The 22,594-nt window shown below is 39.2% G+C and overlaps 3 protein-coding genes across 17 annotated transcripts in view; 2 read left to right on the forward strand and 1 right to left on the reverse strand.

Moving 5' to 3' along the window:
• The window catches only part of EIF2AK2 (eukaryotic translation initiation factor 2 alpha kinase 2), a 37,882-nt gene extending 32,982 nt beyond the window's left edge, over positions 1–4,900 (forward strand). For 6 of the 10 annotated variants that reach the window (XM_072767300.1, XM_072767301.1, XM_072767298.1 and 3 more), the window contains one exon: positions 12–4,900. In XM_072767300.1, the coding sequence (XP_072623401.1) occupies positions 12–134 (123 nt within the window). In that variant the 3' untranslated portion in view covers positions 135–4,900. The remainder of the gene's footprint in view (positions 1–11) is intronic. The other 4 variants (XR_012003170.1, XR_012003172.1, XR_012003171.1 and 1 more) reach the window with 1 other exon arrangement.
• Positions 4,901–17,979, reverse strand: GPATCH11 (G-patch domain containing 11). 2 transcript variants are annotated; one of them, XM_026018992.2, is made up of 9 exons: positions 17,876–17,957; positions 13,083–13,154; positions 12,329–12,555; positions 11,473–11,514; positions 10,513–10,633; positions 10,290–10,380; positions 9,347–9,457; positions 8,319–8,400; positions 4,901–7,633 (listed from the first exon to the last, which is right to left on the reverse strand). In XM_026018992.2, exons 2-9 carry the CDS (start codon positions 13,139–13,141, stop codon positions 7,578–7,580), a joined length of 789 nt encoding a protein of 262 aa, XP_025874777.1. In that variant the 5' UTR covers positions 13,142–13,154; positions 17,876–17,957; the 3' UTR covers positions 4,901–7,577. The 2 variants fall into 2 exon arrangements, with proteins under 2 accessions (XP_025874777.1, XP_025874776.1); XM_026018991.2 differs by having other exon boundaries at positions 5,569–7,633; positions 17,782–17,979.
• The window catches only part of HEATR5B (HEAT repeat containing 5B), a 98,800-nt gene continuing 94,168 nt past the window's right edge, over positions 17,963–22,594 (forward strand). Inside the window, exons 1-3 of one of the 5 annotated variants that reach the window (XM_026018993.2) lie at positions 17,963–18,085; positions 19,080–19,227; positions 21,996–22,207. In XM_026018993.2, coding sequence (XP_025874778.1) covers positions 19,102–19,227; positions 21,996–22,207 — 338 coding nt within the window. In that variant the 5' untranslated portion in view covers positions 17,963–18,085; positions 19,080–19,101. Of the gene's footprint in view, positions 18,815–19,079; positions 19,228–21,995; positions 22,208–22,594 lie in introns of all 5 variants that reach the window. The other 4 variants (XM_072767296.1, XM_026018994.2, XM_026018995.2 and 1 more) reach the window with 4 other exon arrangements.

The following is a 22,594-nucleotide window of genomic DNA, read 5'->3' on the forward strand; positions in this document are numbered from 1 at the left end:
TATCATTACAGAAACAACTTCTGGAGAAATTACTATCACTTGAGCCCATGAAACGACCTAATGCATATGAAATACTGGAGACTTTGAAGGACTGGAATAATGTTGCAGAAAAAAAGAAGTCAAGGACATGTTAGAGCCCTTCTAAAAAAGTATTCTGCTTTGGATATTCAATTTTTTCTGTAATGGTCTAAAATCTTCTCGGGTATTTACCTCCTATTTTCATTTTTCCCTTAATTTTTCACTACATTTTAAGAAGGCTCAATTTTTTTTTTTTTACTTCAGAGACATTCATACATTTGCCTTTTTCCTGGCTCATCTCCTTATTATAAACATAGGGGGAGAAATCTCTCAAATTTTTTATATCAATTAGTAGATCAACTAATAATTGTTTATTTAATGTTCACTGTTTCTAAGCCAAAAAATATAACATCCTTCCCTGTCTTAAATAGCTGACAAGCTAGCTAGAGAAATAGGGGACCCATAAAAAGTGATATACAATCATTTTGGAAAACAGTTTGGTCTGATCTGATTAAGTTGAAGGCGTATATACCCTCAAAGCCATCAATTCCATTCCTACATTAATACCTACAAGAATGTTCATAGAAGCTCTGTTTATAATGGCCAAAAGAATAAAAAACAATCTACATCACAAGAAGAATGGATAAATAAATTGTATTTGTCACACATTTGTCACACATTGTAATACTACATAGCAGTGAAAATGGATGAATTACAAGCTAAATGCAGTAACATGATACATCTCATAGGAACATAATGTTAGCAAACAAAGCTGGTTACAGAAAATGTGGACAGAATGGTTCTCTTTACATAAAGTTCCAGAGAATGCTAAATGACATAATTTTGTTTAGAAACCCAAAAATGTGGTAAAAAAACAATACAGGGAAAGAAAGGAATAAGAAATATTAAATCCCATAGTGGTTCTCTGAGGAGGGATGGAAGTGGTGCGACTAGCGAGGTGAAGTGCAAAGGTTCACTGTTTTTTTCTTAAACTGGCTGTTGAGTTTACTACAGTTTACTGCATAGTCATTCTTTTATCTTAAATACATTTTGTATCTGTTAGAACAAACACTTTAGAGAGATAACTGTGCTGGGAGACAGTAGGGAAACAGAGAATAGTGGGTTTGTGGGAGATCACTTTCTACTGAGGTATCATAGTGCAGGGCTTAGACATGGCATTCCAGTGAGACTTAGGTGAGGGATTTAGATGAGTAGAGAGGAGCTGTATGGGCAGTATTCTGGGCAAGAGGCGTGACTTAAATTTTGGAAAAGAAACACCTGAGAAACATTGGATATACTGGTTTGTTTCTCTGAGTTGTTGGAGGGACTAGCAGAAGATACTTTGGGTGCCATCTTGGATTGATGGTTGATTCAAACTTTATACCAATCAACTACCATTCTAAAATTGCCTTATACTTTTACAATTCTTAAAATATATGTATCTGAGATGAAATGTTTAGAAGTCTAAATACCACCTTTTCCAACACTCCATTATCCAGGACACTCACTAGAAACATAAACTCACAACAGTGTTGACCATAACTTGAGGCTCCTGGCATATTCAGTTTTGGTTATGGAATAACGAATGATTCCAGTATTTTTCATACTTATTTTTATGATTTTTTTTATGTTAAAACATACATTAAATCAGAATAGGGGTTGCCTGGGTGGCTCAGTCGGTTAAGCATCAGACTCTTCATTTCAGCTCAGGTCATGATCTCACGGTGGTTGGATCGAGCCCCATGTGTGGCTCTGCACTCAGTGCGTCATCTGCTTCTCTCCCTCTCTTAAATTTTTTTTTAAATTTATTTTATTTATTTGAGAGAGCATGAGCAGGGGCAGGAGCAGAGGGAGACTCCCTACTGAGCAGGGAGCCTAATGTGGGGCTCAGTCCTAGGACCCTGAGATCATGACCTGAACTGAAGGCAGATGCTTAACTGACTTAGCCACCCAAGTGCCCCAATAAATAAACTCTTAAAAAAGAGACTAGAATTGTGAAACTCTATGTACCCATCACCCAGTTTCAACAACCATCAGTAATATTCTACCTTTCTTATATGTCTCCCCCTTTCTTTTTAGAATTTTTTTTTTTTACTAGTATATACTAAAGCGAATCTCAGGCATTAAATTATTTCATTGTAAATCCTTAAAATGTATCCCTGACATAAGATCATTTGAATTTTAATAAAACCATGATACATTGTCATTCAGCAAAATTAATAAGATTTCCTTGTCACATAATAATTTTATCTATTCAGTTTTCTTTACAAAAATATATTTCACTGCTTGTATAAATCAGGATCCAACATTGCTGTAGCTGATGTCTCTTTTACTCTGTAACATTTACCCGTTTTAAACTTTACCTCTTGCCACTTATTTGAGGAAGCAACTGGATCACATATCTTATAGAATTTCCTTCACTCAGGATTTGACTGATAGCATCCCCATCATGTCTAGTTAGAGCTAGAAGCTTGATTTGATTCTGGTTCAAAAATTTTCCCTCCAAGAATACTGCATAGGTGATACTATATACTTTTTTTGCATCACTTCAGGAGGAATATGTTTGGTTGTTCCATTTTTGGTGATCTTAAGATGGATCAGTGGGCTCCTCTCCATCTTCCACCTAACAGTTTTAGCAACCATTGATGATTGTTTGGATCTATTATTTCATTAGAGGTTGCAAAATAGGGATTTTTTGGATTTTATCAAACCTCTTTGTCATCTGTGATTCTTCTATATTTACTCTAAAGCTGAATGGGACAGATGGGATAAATACTTATTTTTAGAATGAGTTGGTGCCCTGGCAACTTCCAAAGGTGACAAATGAGGTTTTTGGTTTTTGAGCGGGAGTGTGACCCAACCAGTTCATTGAAACAGTGTGTTTAAAATGGGTTAGAGCAGGAAGAGACTGTATATGAAAGATAGAAAAAATAGTGGAGTCAGAACCAAGAGGAGTTGGTAACTAATTGTGGGAATTAAGGAGAAGGTATGCAGCAGACATTACCTCCAGGTTTGTTTGAAAGAGAATGACTGGATGCCATTACAGGAAATAACAGGCCTCCATCACATTAATCCCCCAAAAGTCACACATCCTTGAGAGGTATTTTGTGTCACAGTTTTGTCTATTATACAATTTTTCGTTAGAATTTAAACCAATAGTGAGGCCACCTCATGTCTGTCCACATGGTGAGATGGAGCATGCATGGGAGGCAAAATGTTAGCTTTCGTTTGGAGATGCCGTGTTTGTGTTGCTGCCAGAATATTCGAGTGAAGATGTAGAGCCGACTGTAGGAAACACGATACGGACATGATAGAAAGGATGGAATTATACACAAAATGATGTGTATGTTTTCTGGAAGTAACCCCTGAAGCTCAATTTAGAATCCAGGGGGTTGCCAACAGAGATTATATAGAGGAGAGCAGGATAAGGAACAAAGTATGGCAGACAGTCCATTTAGATACTTATTCTTTGTATCTAAATGTCCACCCAGACGTTAATGTCTGTGATTCTGTATCTAGGACTATGGCCTATCCCAATCCTACATTTCCTCAGATGAATTGACTATGGTTGACAGATACATGGTGGCCTCACTGTTGGTTTAAACTCTGACTAAAAACTGTATAACTGGTAAAACTGTGAGGCAAATCTCTCTCAAATATGTGTGGCTCTTCAGGGGTTGATTTGAGACCTGTGTCTATTTTCTATGACTGCTGTAACAAATTACCACAAACCTGAAGGCTTAAAACAACATACATTTATTCTCTTACGGTATTGAAGGTCAGAAATCTGAAATGAGTTACACTAGGCTAAAGTTGAAGTGTTGGCAGGGCCATGCTCCTCTGGGGGTTCCCACTCCATGACCCATGATCACTGTTACTTGAATAAGCCCTCACCATGTAGGCTGGCTGTGTGACTTGAATAAGGTTTTGCACTTAATGGCTCCCTGCTATGGTTTCTACCTAAAATTCATTTTTTTAAAATAAAATTTTACTGATATATAATTCACAAAGCATACAATTTCACCCATTTAAACTATACAGTTCAGTGGTGTCAAGTATGTTCAGAGTTGTGCAGCCATCACAAAAGGAAAACCCATACCCATTAGCACTCTCATCTTACCCACAAAGCTCAGCAACCACTAATTTACCTTCCATCTCTACAGATTCAGCCACTCTGGACATTTCATTTAAATAGAATCATAGGATATGTGGTCTTTTTCACTTAGCATAATGTTTTCAAGGTTCACCCATGTCATGGCATGGATTGGTACTTCATTCCTTTTTATTGCCAACTCATTATCAATTATATGGATGTATCACATTTTATTTATTCATCAGTCGATGGGCATTTGGGTTGTTTCCACTTTCCTGCTGTTATGAACAATGCTACTATGAATATTCCTGTACAAGTTTTATGTGAACATATGTTTTCATTTCTCTTGGATAAATGCCTGGGAGTGGAAGGAAGTGCTGGGTCATACTGTAACCCTCATAACTTTGTGTATCAAGGTTTTCAGGACCAAATTCAGAGTGATGTCATAGTGTTCTGTCAACCCCACTCAGAATTAAATTTCTCCCAGCTACTGCTGTTGTTCAGCACCTCAGTGTTATGCTCACCGATCTGCCTTGGAACTCAGTAATCCTATGTGGCTCTTTTTGTGAATTACGGAAAAGCAGGGAAAGGCTCTTTCATTTTTATATGCCCAAGGCATAAAGCAGGAACTCTGCAAGTGCTTTTGAATTGGTGGGAAATAAAAGTATTAAGAATTTCATATGCTTGATCCTACAGACTGTGTCTAATACTAAATAATGATCACTTTCAAATTTCGACAATTAAATGACAAATAACACTTAAAAAATAAAGGTGTTTAAGGCAAACCAATTTTATGCATTAAAGTCTGTTTATTTTGGCTTATAGAAGCTCTGGTGTTTTGGATTTATATTAAGAAAATGAAACACTTAAGAAATTATAGATAGGACTGAAAATAAACAGGACAATATAAACAAAAGTAAATGACAACATGATGAGTTAAAGTTTCAAATTTCACATAAATTTCACTGAAGCAAATTCAAATTCACTAAAGAAAATTTAAAAATTCTTTTTAATGTTTTGCTTCCCTTGGTTTTCATTGTCATTATGATATCAACAGAGTTTTATTAATAAAAATAAATTTTTACTCATATTGAAAGCCTGTGTTTTTCATTGTTGATGGATAAGACTGGAGGGATGTTTCCCGCTGTCCAAGGTAGGCCTAGTTCTAGCCCTTGACCTGGAAACACAGACTATAACTCTGGTGGAGTCCCAGATCCCATCAAGGTTATCTGCACATTCTCAGCCTAACTATGCAAGAACACCTTAAAAATATTCTTGGCCACTGTAGGCAGGTGGGAAGTTGTTTCAATAGTTGGTAACTGGAGAAAAAGCTGATGCCTAACTCTGTTCCATCTAGAACAATCCACGTGGCTTTGGGAATGGCTACATGAATGTCAGCATACTGGCTGAAATGACAATAACACATCTGACTGTAATTCCAAGGAAAGATGAACTCCTTTGTTTTAGCTATTAATTCAATTTTATTTTTTAAGTGAAAAAGTAAATATTACATACTATTATCCAACTGTATAAACTCTAGTATTATATATATAAATATGTATGTTTATATTCACAAAAATAGTAATTCATTTTCTGGATGAAGAACAGAGGCTTGGAAGTTAACTAGGTGATTCACAAGCTCTGCTGAGTCTCAGAATCAAGGATAGTAATGTTCAGGCCACACCGACCAATTACATCTGAATCTCTTGGGGTAGGATGTTCGTATTATGTTCGTATTATCCTTTTTTTTTTTTAATTTTTATTTATTTATGATAGTCACAGAGAGAGAGAGAGAGGCAGAGATACAGGCAGAGGGAGAAGCAGGCTCCATGCACCGGGAGCCTGACGTGGGATTCGATCCCGGGTCTCCAGGATCGCGCCCTGGGCCAAAGGCAGGCGCCAAACCGCTGCGCCACCCAGGGATCCCCGTATTATCCTTTTTTAAAGTTCCCCAAGCTAAACATGATAACAAATGAATTAGGTCATATTAGGGCAGAGGCCGACACAAGTTGTACTATTGATTATCTTAACTCAAATATAACTTAGCTTTTGCTGTGTTCTTGGGTGTGAGGTTTCTAATAAAAGGAAGGAAGTTGATCCTTTGCTCAATGGTACTGAAAGGTGAGCTATAAAATTGTACCCCAAGAATGTAACAGTGCTCTATTTCTAACCTGTAGAACTAGTCTTCATCCACAGGTGCTTATCAGGCTCATTCTTCGAACTTCAAAAGAAATACAGATATCCAGAAATTATTCTAGACCAGCTGAATCAAAATCATTAGGGGAGGCACCTGAGCTTGTAAACTTTAAAAAAAGTTCATGACTTTTGATGCCAAATTTTGGCTGAAGATCTTTAGAGGTGTGTCACATGGTATGTGCTTAGCTATATTCGGTTAAATTATAGGGAAGCAGATTTTTAGAAAAATGACTTTAAAAAATCACATAGTTATCCAGCAATGGAACAATCTATTTTAAGGCAGTGAGCTCTCAATGGCTAGAAAAATAAAGGCAGAGGTTGGATTACCACCTGCTGGGAATGTTATCCAAAGGCCCTCAAATTTAGTAAGTAGTTGGATCACCTGATATCTAAGGTTACTCCCAATTCTTAAGTTTCTTTAGCCAAAACCTGCAATCGATCACCTACAATGGATGTTCACATTGTCGTGAAAACTCATGATTTTTCCAGAAGTATCATAATGATTTTGTTTCTAAAACTGGCTAGAATGAAGTAATGTCAATGAAGTAGTGTTAATGGAACATTGCCTCTTATACTGGTCTTACCAAGGGGAATACCTTTCCCTCCTCATGCTCGCATGGACAGAAGGGACTTTTTCTTCCTCCCTGGGAGACAGAAGTGTGGGAACAAGCTCTGTGAATCCTCATTCATTTCCTCTCAAAAGACTCTCATCTGATGAGTGGTTTTGGGAGCAGGAACTCAGCACGTGTGGCCCAGCCCCCAGTGGGTTCTCTCACCTTGAAAGCTAAATGGTCTCAGAATGCCAAGGTGGGCTCTATCTCTGGCAAGGCAGAGGTTTGCAGTTGTATGCAGGCAGAGAGATATTTTAGGGAGCCTGATAGGAAAACAAGACAACCTGGCTCTCTACTTTGGCTTCCCTGATAATAAAGCTGACATTTTGATCTCTCTCTGACTCCCATGTTTTATTTCTTAATTTGTTCCAAAGAAAAGAGGGGAATAAGAGAGTTACCTATTGGTGTCCTTAAGCCCCATAAGCATCACAATCAAGTCATAAATTGTAATTGCCCTTGAGTTCTGAGATAGCATTCCATTATTTTCTTGAAACTGATGAACAACCATAAAGTACAAAGTATTTCCAAAGTTACAGAAAGAACACAACATAGAAAAGACCATCTTTCTTTACTGACATAATTTGGGAATTCTAACTCCTCAACTATCTGTTTTTAGCAAACAATAACATTTTCTAAGATTGTACTTATTGAGAGTAATCTTAGTCGTGATCTGCGGCAGTTGGTCCTGGGCAATTTGAAGAGAGGTCTTCTTTATCTGTGATTTATGTGAGGAAAATAAAAGATTAATGGGATTTATCCAGTAAACGATTCCAGAAAATTATATTAACATATTTTGTAGCTGTGTTTGCTACTTGGCTAAATCAGGAAAAGATACAACAATAACCAACAAGTCTTTACTGTCAAGTATAAAGTCCCTAAATTCCAGTTAACAGAGCCAACTTCGGCGAATGTATTAGAAGGGAAAGTACTCGGCTCTATAACACATCTGGCAAATTGTAAACCTATTTCTTTCCTTACAATAAAAAATAAAATGGAAGTGGATTTCAACATTCTGATTTTTATAGTTCAGGGACAATATTCTAACTACATAAAAGCTAGTTCTATAAATTTTAAATATCTTTCGAGTATTATAGCTGCAGAAAGAATCTTTAAACATGAAGCATGAAAACAAATCATCATTCCTAAGTAACTCAAATTCTTCATTTTGAAATAGAAGACTGAAAAATTCCCTTCTGCACATTTAGTTTCTGAAAAATTAAAAGCACCTTTAATAAGGCCTCAATTATTAAGACATTGATCCCACATTGCCATTTGGATGGAATAAGAAATTTCCATCATCTATGGGAAATGTGACTTTCACACACACAAACACACAGAAAGTAAAAAATATCAAAGAACATTTGTATTCAGTATCTAAAAAGTATGAAGCATTCTCTTACCTTCATAGGCTGTTCCACACCAAATACAATACAGATGTTCTTCTCTTAAATAACCAGTCAGTATTTGTAATTTTTCTAGTATCTGGATAGAGAACATAGGCACATTAATAGTTCGAACTGAATAGAATCTTGGTTTTATGGTATCTTGGATCCTGCCAAATCAGCCCAAGGCCATAAATCTTCTGCTATTCTCTTAACCAGGTACCAAGGGCAGAACACGTATATTAGAACACATCCCAGTTTATCAGCCACCCTGATATTTTCACAAGTTTGCCAGACACAAAGAGACACTTGGTAACATTTAGAAAATAGGTTTGGGTTGGCTCTGTTTTAATCAGAATCCTTAAAAAAAAAAAAAAAATCCTTTAAAGACCCGTTCTATTTTCAAAGAATCTTCCTCTCCCATGGGCCAAGAGTGAACACTGCCTCCCTCTGTCCTTAAAATTCCCATCAATGGTCTCTCAGTTAAGTGGAACATTGGTTTTGCAAATTGTACAAGTTTCTTGCAAATGCTTATATAAAGAGAACCATAGAAATGTCCTTCCTTCATTGAATAATCTCCACTTCCTTTGAACTGTGGTTTTGTTTTGTTTTGCTTTGTTTATGAGTAGAGGAGAGAGATACTCCTACAGAATCACTTACAGAAATTTAATAGGCAACAAGGTAGAAATTAAAATAATTTACATTTGCAGCTCATCCATCATCCAAACTGAAGCTTAGATGAGAGTATAAACTGAAGCTAAGGGAAGAAAGTATATAGTTTGGTTTGGGGTTAATAAAATAACCTCATAATGCAGTGGTTCTCAACAGGGGCTGATTTTCCCTCTCAGGGACATTTAGTAATGTCTGGAGACATTTATGGTTGTCACAGGGGGAGGTGGAACTGGCATCCAAAGGGTGGAAGCCAGGGATAGGGATGCTGCTACAAGGCAAAGAACAGCATCTCCCAACAAACAACCACCCAGCTCAAAGTGTTAATGGTGCCAAGGCTGAGACAGCCTGCTCAAGGAACTGGTGCCAAAACATACACTTAAGTCTTCACTTTTATAGTCATCTTCATCTTGCTCTTTCTCCTCCTCTTCGTCAGTCTCCTCTTCGAGCCCCAACCAGTACCATGCTTCCCTAGGAACCTGAATGTTCTGAAAATGCAGAATTACTTCCAATTAAACACAAGTATGTTCATGTCAACATGAATTCATTTTCTCTCAATTAAATATTTTCTGAGTGGTTGCTCCAAGAGTAAAACACTATGCTCTATAAACCATGGGGATGAAGATCCAGTTCAAAGAATGTCCCCAAGTTGTCACCGGTCTAATAGGGAAAAGATGCTACATGTATACATAGCCTAATGGGTATGAGATAATACATATACGCTAGAAATCCTAAGGGTCATGACACAGACACAAAGTGCTATGAAAATATAGAAAAGTGAGAAATGGCTTCCAGTCGTCTATTTACATATGAGGAAAATTTTAAAACATTTTTGAGACTTTAAATGAAGTAATTTCATTTTGATGGAAATACCAAAATAAAAAAATAAAAGCAAAAATGGAATTTTAAAAATCACTCACATCTGAAATAGACAGTAGTCTACCATGATTTTACTGATTAGAAACACAAGAGGTACTGAAAATAGGCTATTCTTATTAATTAAGTATTCTGGCGAACAGAATTTCTACATGCACCAGCTCCAAGTCATCAATACTTGAATAAGCAGGGGATAATTAAATACAAAAATGTTATTTGACACTCATTGGGTAATTCAGACTACTCCAGTTCTTGCAGCAGACAAGTCATTGTCATATCAATAATTAAGGATCAGTGGCGTGTGTTAAGATGAAAGCTTTACTGGGTAGCAGGCGAGATACACTGAGCTTGGCGTTCTTTTCTTTCTTTTTTTTTCTAATTACAGGGCAAATCACACTGGATGCCAAAAAAGTATTCCAAACTGAATAGAGGTGAAAGGCTTGCCTTCTGTGTATCCAACTGCCGGCAGGCTCGCTGGCTTCTTCTCAGGTCCCCTTCCAGCTTCACTTCATCTTGCTTATGTTTAAGTCGCAGTCTAGTCGAGAGAAGACAACAGTTCCACTAAGAGTCTGTACTCTTTTTACCCATTGTACGTGCCCAAGTATCAGAAAACACACCACAATAAAGACAAGGTGAATCCCCAGATAGCTCAAATACAAAGTGTTACCGAAACTGCTCTGCAGCTGTTTCTTCAGCTTGGTTTTTCATGTGAATCTTTCTCCTATAACTTTCTAGTTTTTCCTCTGCTTTCCGTTTCAGTAATGCCTCATGACCAAGGCCGCTTTTTCCTGTTCAAACAGCAAACTCTGCTGAGGAACCTGCAGGCTTCACCTCAAAACACGGCAACTGACATATTTGCAAATTACACACAATTCTAATTTGAGAACAATCATTCAAAATCATTTGACATGAATGACAGGAGAAAACATTAGAGATTTTTTTTCTAAACCCAAACACAATTTGGTTTTTACAAAGATTAGTCTGATCTGATAAGACAATCACACTATACAAAATTTTTTAAATTGGGAAAATAGTATCAACTGTCATACTTTCATATAAACATAATGAATAAATAAAATATATATATTTTTCTCTTCATTCAAAGTATTAAGAAAAACACTGAATGGATAAATCTGTCTTGCAAACTTTTAGGACATTTCAAAGGACAAAAATTGCTTTCCACTTTTAATAGTTACAATTTTTTCCTACATTTTTGTGATTTAAATTTTATTTTACATTCACTGAAACTTTTATTTTTAGTTTAAAAGATTTAGGGATCCCCGGGTGGCGCAGCGGTTTAGCGCCTGCCTTTGGCTCAGGGCGCGATCCTGGAGACCCGGGATCGAATCCCATGTCGGGCTCCTGGTGCATGGAGCCTGCTTCTCCCTCTGCCTATGTCTCTGCCTCTCTCTCTCTGTGTGACTATCAAAAAAAAAAAAAAAAAAAAAAAAAAAAAAAAAAAAGAAAAGAAAAGATTTAGAAGTTTAAGAAACATTTTACTGAGTGCTTCCTGTGATAAGAACTGTAATAGCGCTACCATAAAAAAAGTATTTAGTAAACAAATACATGTGCTAGATTTAAGCGTAAGTTATTATTACTGGTAAATATGCTCAAAATAATTATATACCTGTTTTGACGTTAAGGGGGATTGGCTCAACAATGCCATCTCCTAAGAAAAGAGAACAAAACACACAAACTACTTTAGAAATGCTTCCTCAAACTATAGGTGAGCATGGTATGCAATGTGACAATGTTCTATACATACCCTCCAGTTTCAATGCCACTTCAAACTGAAAACTGACTATACTCTATAATCAACTACTTTCTTTGCCTTCAGATACCTGTTCCTCATAAGGCTGACCCACAGCCTTCTACGCCATCTGAAGGTAGAGTTTCAAGAAGTGAAAATACTGATTCTCTATGTCCAAGAGGGTAGTAGTTTCTAGAGAAAGCAAAACCTTGACAGGTGAGGATCAAAGCAATTATAATAAAGAACAGAAAGACAGCTCATAGAAGCTGCTACACATCTATGCCATCTACATCTTAATAAACTTTCCGCTTTCTAAAAGGGAAGTGAGAATTGAGCTTATCCAACCATGTGCTCCCTGAAGCAGTTGCCATGGGTACAGAGCGAGCAGTGCAGAGTCCTGCCATCCTCCTTAATGTTACTTCACTGTCCTTTGGCCCTTTGTACTTTTCAACCCTTCTCTCACCACCAGTCTTAGCTGCTGCCTTCATTGTTAGCCTTGTGCACGCCAGATATTAGGGCCTTGAAGGCTGAGCTGGGTTGATAAGTAGCTCTTGATGGCAAATGGTTGTCTAAACGTAGGAAGATGAAAGTTCTCCATATGCTTCTTGGCATATAAGAGACTAATTAACTCAGTTGTTTTAATTTTGGCATAGTTGGGTAAAGTCTCTGGGACTCATCAATAAATCACCACTTGGTGGCTAGGAACACCTGTTTATGTCCAGACAGAACTTACCACTCTTGCCAAGGGCCTGACCACTTTTATATCCCATCTTTTGCAGCAAGGCAAATCCTTTGTTTTCACAGCCTAGTGCATTCTTCAACCCAATGTCACGTCTTTCTTGTTCTTCTTCTTTTAAACTCTTCTGCCTATTTTTCAAATTAGCTTCCTGTTGCTTTTCTTCTTTCCGACGGGCTTCTCGGATCTGCCTTAGCATTGGCAAACCTGGTCTAATGTCTTGTCTAAAGAGTAAAGGGAAACGTTATATTAAATGAGTATATTAAGTTTTTTCATAACTTTGCTACTTATTAACTTGACACTACTTAAAAGTTCAGCACCACTTCTATGATCACCTTTGTTATTATTGATATTAGAACATAATCAGTGACCTCCAAGGCTGGCTGTTTTAGTAAACATAATAAAGGCTGGTGACAGATTGCAGGAAACTGAAGGAAGTAGAGTTGAAGAAATAGTAATTTTACACTAATTTTTCTAGGAGGTTGGAAATAATAAAGAACAAAGTTGAATATTAGCTAGAAGAAACAGTAAGACAAAATAAAGAAGAGTAAATTTCCTTGGAAGAGAAGAATAACAAGAATTGAGGGTAGAAGTCAAATGTTGAGCATTAATAGGGAAGTATCTTTGTATGGATATCTAGGAAGCATTTCCATAAATCAATAAAACTGACTTTCCAATTCCCATTTAAAATCAATGTTCTTACTTAGGAGTCTCCTACATATCATTATGTGAGGTGTACGCATTTACTTACTGGACATTAATGAAGGAATCAGACATATAGTCCTCTTCTTCTGCCATGTTCAACTTCATATGGCAAAGGTATCTACAAATCAAATAGGATAAAGGAACAATACTCATTATTTTAGTTTATAATGGAAGTAGGCCTTTCTCTGGAGCTCTCCCACACAACCAAGTGCCTCCCAACATCTTTCTGTGTGAAGCTCTCCAACAACTCATTCTCTTCCACCTCATATCTCCTTCATCCCCTACTATTTTCTTTTTTTTTTAATTTTATTTATTTATTCATGAAAGACATGGAGAGAGAGAGAGGCAGAGTCATAGGCAGAGAGAGAAGCAGGCTCCATGCAAGAAGCCCAGTGTGGGACTTGATCCCGGGACTCCAGGGTCACTCCCTGGGCCAAAGGCAGATGCTCAATCACTGAGCCACACAGGCATCCCCATCCCCTATCATTTTTTCTTTTCTTTTCTTTTCTTTTCTTTTTAAGACTCTATTATTTTCAAATGAATGTCAGTACAATCTGCCTAGTCTTGACCTCTTATAAGCCTCTGCCAAGCCTTCCTCTACAACACCCTTTTTTCCTATAGTTGTGACCATTGCTTTAGTTCAGGCATTTCTTTCTCACCTAAACTATTAGAATTTCTAGTTGGTTTCATTGCATTTGGCCTCTCCTCTTCCAATCTGTTTCCTACATGCTATTTGGTTTTTTTTTTAAAGACTTTTTAAAAAGTTTATTTATTTATTTTTTTTAGTAATCTCTATATCAAACGTGGGGCTAAAATTCATGACTCTGAGATCAAGAATCACATGCTCTTCCCACTGAGCCAGCCAGGTGCCCCTCTAGAGTGGTTTTTTAAAAAAACATAAGTCAGGTCAGGGCACCTGGGTGGCTCAGTGGTTGAACATCTGTCTTTGGCTCAGGTTGTGATCCAAAGGTCCTGGGATCCCAGGATCCTGGGATTGAGTTCTGCATCGGGCTCCCCATGGGGAGCCTGCTTCTCCCTCTGCCTATGTCTCTGCCTCTCTCTCTCTGTCTTTCATGAATAAATAAATAAAATATTTTTAAAAAGTCATGTCATTTAACCTATTTCAAATCCTTCACTTTAATACAGGAGCAGGAGGGATCCTTCGTAATCTGATCTCTGAAGCTCCTTTAGGATTCAATATTCAAGTCACATGGGCTTCTCATTGCCCTTTGAACTTACTACAGATATTTCCTTCCTCCTAAGTCTAGGCTACCCTCCATAAAATATGCCCTGACCATTCCAGGCTTTGCTCTATAGCATTTCATACTCAAGCTGCTCATTTGGAACTTAATATAGTTAACATCTTACTTATATGAAAACATTTTTTTAAAGATTTTATTTATCTATTCATGAGACACACACAGAGAGAGGCAGAGACACAGGCTGAGGGAGAAGCAGGCTCCATACAAGGAACCCAATGTGGGACTTGATCCTGGGTCTCCAGGATCACACCCTGGGTCAAAGGCAGATGCTAAACTGCTGAGCCACCCAGGGATCCCAATGAAAACATTTTTGAGTAGAGTTTCCATCCAAGATAGTTAAAATCATGTAATTATTTTCCCTTACAGGAATAAAATAATTATCAAGAAAAGTGCATCTCAAACTTTATTATGTATTTAAATTGCCTCAGGATCTTCTTAAGAGCCAGTGTCTGATTCTGAGCTAGAGCATGAAGTTCTGTATTTCTAATAGGCTCCCAGGTGGTATCAGTGCTACTGGCACAGGAGTTAGTTACAAAGGGTAGTCATTTGTTGCAGTGCACATATGCTGTTTTTTTTTAAAGATTTTATTTATTTATGAAAGAGAGAGAGAGAGAGAGAGAGAGAGAGAGAGAGAGGCAGAGCACAGGCAGAGGGAGAGAAGCAGGCTCCATGCAGGGAGCCTGATGTGGGACTCTATCCTGGGTCTCCAGGATCAGGCCCTGGGCTGAAGGCACCACTAAACCACTGAGCCACCCAGGCTGATCACATATGCTTTTTTGCCCTCCATGGGGTTCTAGTGGAGGGTGGCAATTTCAGTACCCTATACTCCTCTGGGCACTCCCAATTATAGTACACTATGTGCCAGCAACAGAGGAGTGGATGATCAAACCAGGGCACGTAAGCATCTTTTTCCTTACATGATATTAATAGATTATGTGGGGAAAGAGATCTCCACTGGCGTTTCTGAACTGGAAGTATGTGAAGCTGGGCTCCAAATGGCCATTCCCTAACCACTTAAGAGATCCTGTTCGGTAGAATGAAGCCAGATAGAAAAAATGGACGAAGGGAATCCTAAAAGCCATGAGTCTCAAACTCTAGTTCCTAAGAAAGACCCTGATTCCTGTAGCCCTTTCTTTGATACCGTGACGTAACATTCTTCCTAGCTATATGGGCTAATAAATTTCTTCATTACTTAAACTTGTTGGAGTAGGGATTCTGTCAATTGCAACTGAGAGTATGGACAATTACACTGGATGGGAAAATTATTATTGTACTTTTTGTTTTGCTTCCCCCCCTCCCCAATTTTTAATGTGTATCTTCCTAACCAGGCTGTAAACCCCAAAGACAAGTTCCCTATATCCCTACCACTGTGGCCCAAGCTTTCACAAATTCTAAATGTTTAGCTATGATAAGAACAAGAGGGGTCTTGGGGCCCCTGGTGGCTCAGTGGTTGAATGTCTGCCTTTGGCTCAGGTCACGATCCCGCAGTCCTGGAATTGATTCCCGCATCGGGCTCCCTGCAGGGAACCTGTTTCTCCCTCTGCCTATATCTCTGCCTCTCTGTGTGTCTTTCATGAATAAATTAATAAAATCTTAAAAAAAAAGAAGGGTCTTTACTTTGTGATTTTGTAATAATAGAATACTTTTCTCTCTAGGCTATCATGTCTTAAAACAAATGTACAGGTAATGAATTTTTATAAGGCAAACACTCTTGTAATCAAGTAGTAGGTTCCAAGATGGCCCCTAATGATCTTGACTCTTGGTTCTCCACCTGCTTGTGGAGTCCCCTTCCACAGTGACCAGGATTGACCTATAATAGGGTATTGTGGAAATGATAGAGAGTGACTTCTTGGTCATAAAAGACACTATATAGCTCTTATATCACTCTAACTCTGGATAGATTATCTATTCTAAAGAAAGTCAGCTACCATGCAGTGAGGACATTTAAGCAACTGAAGACTGGACCTCCTGTCCACAACCATTACAAACTTGGGAGCCACAAGAGTGAGACATCTTAGAAAGACCCTCGAGAGATGCCTGGGTGGCTCAGCAGCTGAGAGTCTGCCTTTGGTTCAGAGTGTGATCCTGGGATCCAGGATCAAGTCCCACATCAGGCTCCCTGCATGGAGCCTGCTTCTCTCTGTGTGTGTCTTTCATGAATAAATAAATAAAATCTTAAAAAAAAAAAGAGAGCGAGCCTCAAACTTTTAGATGACTTAGTCTGAGGTAGCATCTTCACTACATCTTCTTAAGAAAGTCTGAGCTAAGCTAAACTACTAACAAATTCCTGACCCATAGAAACTGAGATAATAAGGTGACTATAGTTATTTCAAGCTGCTAAATTTTGGGTTAACTTATTATACTGTAAAAGACAATATAACACATCACCATTATCACCACCCTTGTCAGCTGCCCTCTTTATTCCCTACCAGTTATATAATTTTCTTATTTTTCTTCATAGTTTTGCCATCCATGTGTGCATCCTTAAACATTATAGTTTTTTCTTTTTACTATAAGTTAAAAACATGTAAGATTATACATAGCATTTGTGGTAACTCACCCACTGTCTCTAAACTTCAAATTCTTCATTTCTAATAATAGTGTTTTTATACATAATGGTTTAGTGCCTACCCAGTATCACAAATATTTTTTTATCTTATTTAATCATTAACAACTATATAAGGTAGGAATAGTTAAGTCCAGCTTTTTAGTTGGAGAAATTAACGCTCAGTTTGGCTAAATGACTGGCTCAACATCACAAAAACTCCAGGTCTCGGTGCAAACATTATTTTTAAGGGACCCACTTAGCTCTAAAGGGTTAGGCAGATCTCAATGGGAGCTCCAAGTTGTTGTTTTTAACTCCCCCTTTGTGGGTACAATACACTTTAGTATCACTCAGTCGCATCGAGCATAAGGATAAACCCAGTAAAGCGACAATCCGGGAAGAGATGACAGTGGCTTGGACCACCGTAACAGCAGCGGAACTGGTGAGAAGCGGTGGGATTCTGGGTGTATTTTAAAGGTAGAGTTAACGAGACTGGCTGATAGACCGGAGGCGGTGGGTCAAAGAGCGATGTCAAGGATTTACTCCAAGGCTTTTGGTCTGAATACCTGGAAGGATGGAGTTACCAGCGTTTGACAGTGGTGAGGCTGTAGTAGGTTTGGCTGGGGTGAGGTTTGGTTTTGTTTTGGCAGAGAGCTGGCAGGGAAAGGGCCACAAGAATGCGGCTTCAGACCTACAGAGAATCCCATCACGCATCCCAGGGGAGAGAAGGGCTACCTAGGGGGACGTGGAGTAGAAAGCCAACAAAAAAGCCTCAGTCCCCAACCACCCCAGGGGCGGCTGATTCCTCCCCGCTGCTAGCAGCCCGCAGACGCGACGACTCACGAGGGGGAATGTAGGTGATGGTGTGACGGGGGAGCCACAACAAGCGCACAGCCCACCACCCTTCACCATTCTCTCCGGCATCCCCATCCCCTTACCTGGTAGCTCTACTAGCCCCGGACCAGCTGCCGAGAGCGCGCGGTGCGCATGCGCCCACCTACCAGCGCAGGACTTCTGAGCCTCGAGTCTCACCTGAGTTTCCCAAGCAAGCGATCGGAAACCTGCGGCAGGTGCGGCTGGGAGGATGTAGTTAGTGCGCTTGCGCAAGAAAGAGGGCCCGCCTTCCGCGCACGCGCTCTCTTCGTTTCCTGCGGGCGAGCGCGCGGGAGGCGGGGCATCCGGGTCGTTAGGCGACGCTGCCGGCCCCGGAACTCAGCTGTTCCGCACCTGCCAGACTAGGAGGTGAGGCCACCCCCGTCTGCCGCCGAAGCATGCACCGTGACACGCTCACACCCCCTGCCCTCTTCGTCCCCGTACGTTTTCAAAGGCCTGGGGAGGAAAATGGAGTTTGTAATGAGCGTTTCCCCTTCCTCAGTCCCCGGGCTCGGTTCTGAGGCGCCGCCACCTGTGGTTGACAGCCCTAGTGGCCCTGGCCAGGCCTGCGGCGGCCTCGTGCATCTCCCCCGGGCGGGGCGCTGCGCCGCGGTGGGCCCCGAGTAGCCGGCTTGACCCGGACCCCCGCGCGCGGAGCGTCTGCGAGCTGCGTTTCCCCCGCCGCCCCGCGTTGCCACTGAAGCTTGGCCCCGGGGTCTGGCCTCCCTCGCCCGGGCCCTGTAGGAAGACTTTTGGAGACTTCCAGTGTGACATCTTTATACTGGGAGTTTTGATGTGCTTCGGGGCCGAGAGGCGAGGGGTGGGGGTCAGGGTGCTGTGCACCGAGCAGTGGGCGGAAAAAGAGGAGGCTGGGTTGTCAGGCCCGGTCTCTGTTGGATCTTGCTGCTTCAGTTTTCCCATTTATGGACTGGGTTAATGACATGTGTTTTGCTACGCATTTTTCTTCCGGAAAAATTTTTCTTCCCTGTTTGCAATACATATATATATATTATTTTAAGTCCTCTCTACGCCCAACGAGCGGCTTGACCCCACGACTCCAGCTCAAGCCTCGCCTGCTCCACTGACTGAGCCAGCCAGGTGCCCCGTTATTTGCAAAATTTCTTTTAATTTTCATTTTACCCCTTTTTTTCATTCCTCCAAACCAAGCATGGCTTTCATTTATGTTTGTTTTTGTTTTACCCTTGCCATTTAGAATTAGATTCATCGGCTTTGCCTCAAGGAAATTGTGAAAATTTCCCCCAAATGAGGTGACAAGTAAAGCCATACGTTTCATTTCTTACTGGTTACATTCGTTAGGCTTGCCCTTCAAAAAATCCTTACAAGTATGTTTTAATTTGTTAAGGTGTGACTTTTAAACTTCAGCAATGGAGCTAGCCCACAGTTTATTGCTAAATGAAGAAGCTTTGGCTCAAATCACTGAAGCAAAGAGACCGGTTTTTATCTTTGAATGGTTGAGATTTCTTGATAAAGTCTTGGTTGCTGCCAACAAGGTATGGTGTTTTTTTTGTTTTTGTTTTTTTTCCAGCTGGGTTTACATGATGAAGAATATTGTATGTTCATGATTTGTGAAGAAACAAGTATTATGTTTTGGAAAGGTTGTGGGTCACTTGTGGAATTTGAGAATGTAACACTGGAATAGGAATTTTTATCTGTCCTTTGTCCATTTTGTGGCAAAACCTGAATCTTGTTTGAACCTAGCTTTTTGCCTACTTCATGTCTCTATGTGGACAGCTGAATGTGACTGGAGAAAAATATGGTTATGTGACTGCCATCATTTTAAATACATTTATCTCCAACTTCAGGTGGTCCCTCAGTGCTGTCTAGCAATATGAATATCTTCACTTATGTCTCTGAGGAGTTATAATAGGTTTTTTTTTTCTATTTTCTTCTTCTTACGTAGTCTGTTTTATTCTGGTTGCTTTTCATTGTGTGTATGTTTTATTACCTGCTTTTAAAATTAGGCAGGTTCCTCACATACCTGATCATATTTTGCTGGCTGCTTAAATTTGGGAATGAGTTATAAGTTCTCTGGGCAGGGAAGTTCATTAACTGTATTTCACTGTAGGATAGTCCTGTTGTTTGAGGATCCCCTGATGTTGGTATCATAGGTTTCTCTTAGCTACTCATTCCTTGGAAGAGACATTTCTACTCTAGTGTCCTAGGGTGTATTACCAGCTGCCTCGATTCTAGGAGCTGGGGGGAGAAGGCTAGAGACTTCAACATCCAGTATGTAAACTTTCATTTAATCCCCCTGTTCAGTGCAGTTTTCCCAGCCCACAGCTGTGCTTGAGCTCCCTAAGTCCAGAATGGAGAACGGTATGAGAGCCTTACAGCTTCTAGACTCTCAACCATTTCCTCCAGTCCTAGGCACAACTTCACTCCCTCCTCTGAAAGCACCTACAGCTTCAAACAACAACGACTAAACAAACATGAGCTTTATGGGATTCTGTGTTGTAAGTTGGGTGTCTTCTCAGCTTTCCCTATTGGGATACTTGGCTTCTACATTTTTTCTGTTGATTGTTTTTCCTGTTTTCTTTGCTCTTGTAGATTTGTGCTTTTTTTTTGGTGTTGCTCTTTAATATAGTTTTAGTAGTATTTCTGGAGAGACAAAGTTAATGTATAGATTCATTTACGATTCTGAGCTCAAAGTTTCTATTTTTCTCTTAAGCCCTTTCTAACAATATTTGTTGCCTCCATTCCACTGGAATGGTTCTTGTCTAGTCATCAGTGATCTCAAATTCTTCCAACCAGTGATCAGTATTCTGTCTCAGTTGACCATCAGCAGCTTTTGACATAGTTGATCTCTACCTTGAAACTTACTATATTTTTAATTTTGTTGTGAAATTGAACATTATGAGTATATACAAGTATCTGTTCCTTTAATGATACCATAATCTCATGATTTTTACTACCATCTATAAGATTATGACTCCCAGATATCCAATTACCTCTTTCTCTCTTAAACAGCATCTCAAAATTAACATATTCAAAGCCAAATTCTTGATTTCCCCATCCCAAACATGTCCTTTGCCTAGTGCTCATCTTCTCGAGAAATGAACATTTTTTCCTTCTAGTTGCTCAGGTCATAAACCTTAGAGTCATTCTTGACTTCTCTCTTTTTCTCAAACTTCACATCACATTCATCAGCAAATCCTGTTGGTTCTATACACCAAATATGTCCAGAATTCAATTATTTGTCATCAGTGCCATTGTTCCCACCCTCATTTCTCATCTGGATTATTACAGCAGCTTCCTAAGTGCTCAGCATGCTTCCAACCATGTACCTTGTAGAGTGTTCTTTGCTCAATATTCAGAATGTGCCTATTAAAACACTCTGATAATGTCCCTGTTGTGCTTCAAATTCCTACTCAGAATGAAGTAGAAAATTCTTACAATGGTATGTAATGGATGCTATACAGTCTGGTCCCTTCTACCCTTGTGACTTCCTCTCCCACTGCTTCCTCACTCTGACTCTGCTGCAGCCAAACTGGCCTCTTGCTCTCCTCAACTAAGCAAACTTCCACCTTTGCCCTTGTTCGCGTTGCCTGAAATGTATTTATCTCAGATATCTGCATAGCTCACCCCTTCACTTCTTTTCAGAGGGCTTTTCTTACTAATCTGTACAAAATAGGAGGAGCTCACACTCTTCATTTATTTGGTAAACTGTCTTTCCCCCACTAGAATATACACTCACGAGGACAGAGACTTGGTTGTGTTCACTGTTTCACCACAGTGCATATAATAGTGCATAGCATGTAATAAGGGCACAATAAGCATTTCTTGAATGAACTCTTGGTATTGATTACGAGTATATCTGAATTTTTTTTTTTTTTGTTCTGTCTTTGGCTCTTAGAGCTTCTTTCAGTTTTCTTCACTGACCTATATTACTTACAAACTACTGACTTTGCTTTTACAAGGCAGCCTTGCTAGGTTCTAAGACATCAGTTGTCCATATACCCATTATTTTACATCCTTTGACTGTTGGTTTCTTAGTAAGTTGGTGTGGAAACTTTTTGGATCTAGAGTAGTCACATTTATTGTTAGCTAACTTTTTGGCATTGAAGGGGAAGGAAGGATAATATTTAGTCTGGAAAGGAATGGTTCATTTCTTACCAAATTTTTCCTTATCTGAAAATTTTCATTTATGGTTTAATGCCTAATGTAGATTTTAATTTTTTAAGTGTTTTAAAATTTTGATTAAAAGGTGACAAAGGCACATGTAAGAAAAACTGATAATGTTCTTTATTTTTTGTAACAGACTGATGTAAAGGAAAAACAGAAAAAACTTGTTGAACAATTAACTGGATTAATAAGTAGTTCACCTGGACCACCTACACGAAAATTGTTAGCTAAAAATCTTGCAGCTCTTTATAGCATTGGGGATACTTTTACTGTCTTTCAAACACTTGATAAATGTAATGACATTATCAGAAATAAAGATGACACTGCAGCCTACTTACCAACAAAATTGTAAGTACTTACTTTGCCTTTTTTTTTTTTTTTTTTACAGTAACTTAATAAGGAGATACTGATTATAAAGACCCCCAGGTCAGTAGAACCTGAGGCAAGGTGCTTGACAATGAAAGCTCTGAGCAGGTCTAGAGAAGGGGTTCTTTCTCAATATATGTTTCATTGTCACTGGGACTTTTTTAGCAAACGACAGAGCATTGGTATGGTGTCAGCAGTTTGCATGGAGGTCTTTTGGTAAATTTGGATGGAGAAAATATTCTTGGTTGGGATAAAAGAAAAGAATTTCTAGGTGATGCGATTGAGACAGGAATGGGCAAACTAGCCTATAGACTGCTGCCTATTTTGTGAATAAAGCTTAATTGAAATACAGAAATGCCCTTCATTCAG

The sequence above is a fragment of the Vulpes vulpes genome, chromosome 8 (assembly GCF_048418805.1).
Source record: "Vulpes vulpes isolate BD-2025 chromosome 8, VulVul3, whole genome shotgun sequence".
NCBI classification, from domain to species: domain Eukaryota; kingdom Metazoa; phylum Chordata; class Mammalia; order Carnivora; family Canidae; genus Vulpes; species Vulpes vulpes.

Excerpts from the sequence above, each read along its gene's own strand:
- GPATCH11 (XM_026018992.2), bottom strand. The coding sequence starts at position 13,141 with ATGAAGTTGAACATGGCAGAAGAAGAGGACTATATGTCTGATTCCTTC. Across the intron at positions 10,381-10,512 it reads ACAGCTGCAGAGCAGTTTCG|ACTGCGACTTAAACATAAGC; the intron begins GTAACACTTTGT and ends TCTCTCGACTAG. Across the intron at positions 9,458-10,289 it reads GGCAGTTGGATACACAGAAG|AACATTCAGGTTCCTAGGGA; the intron begins GCAAGCCTTTCA and ends CTGCATTTTCAG.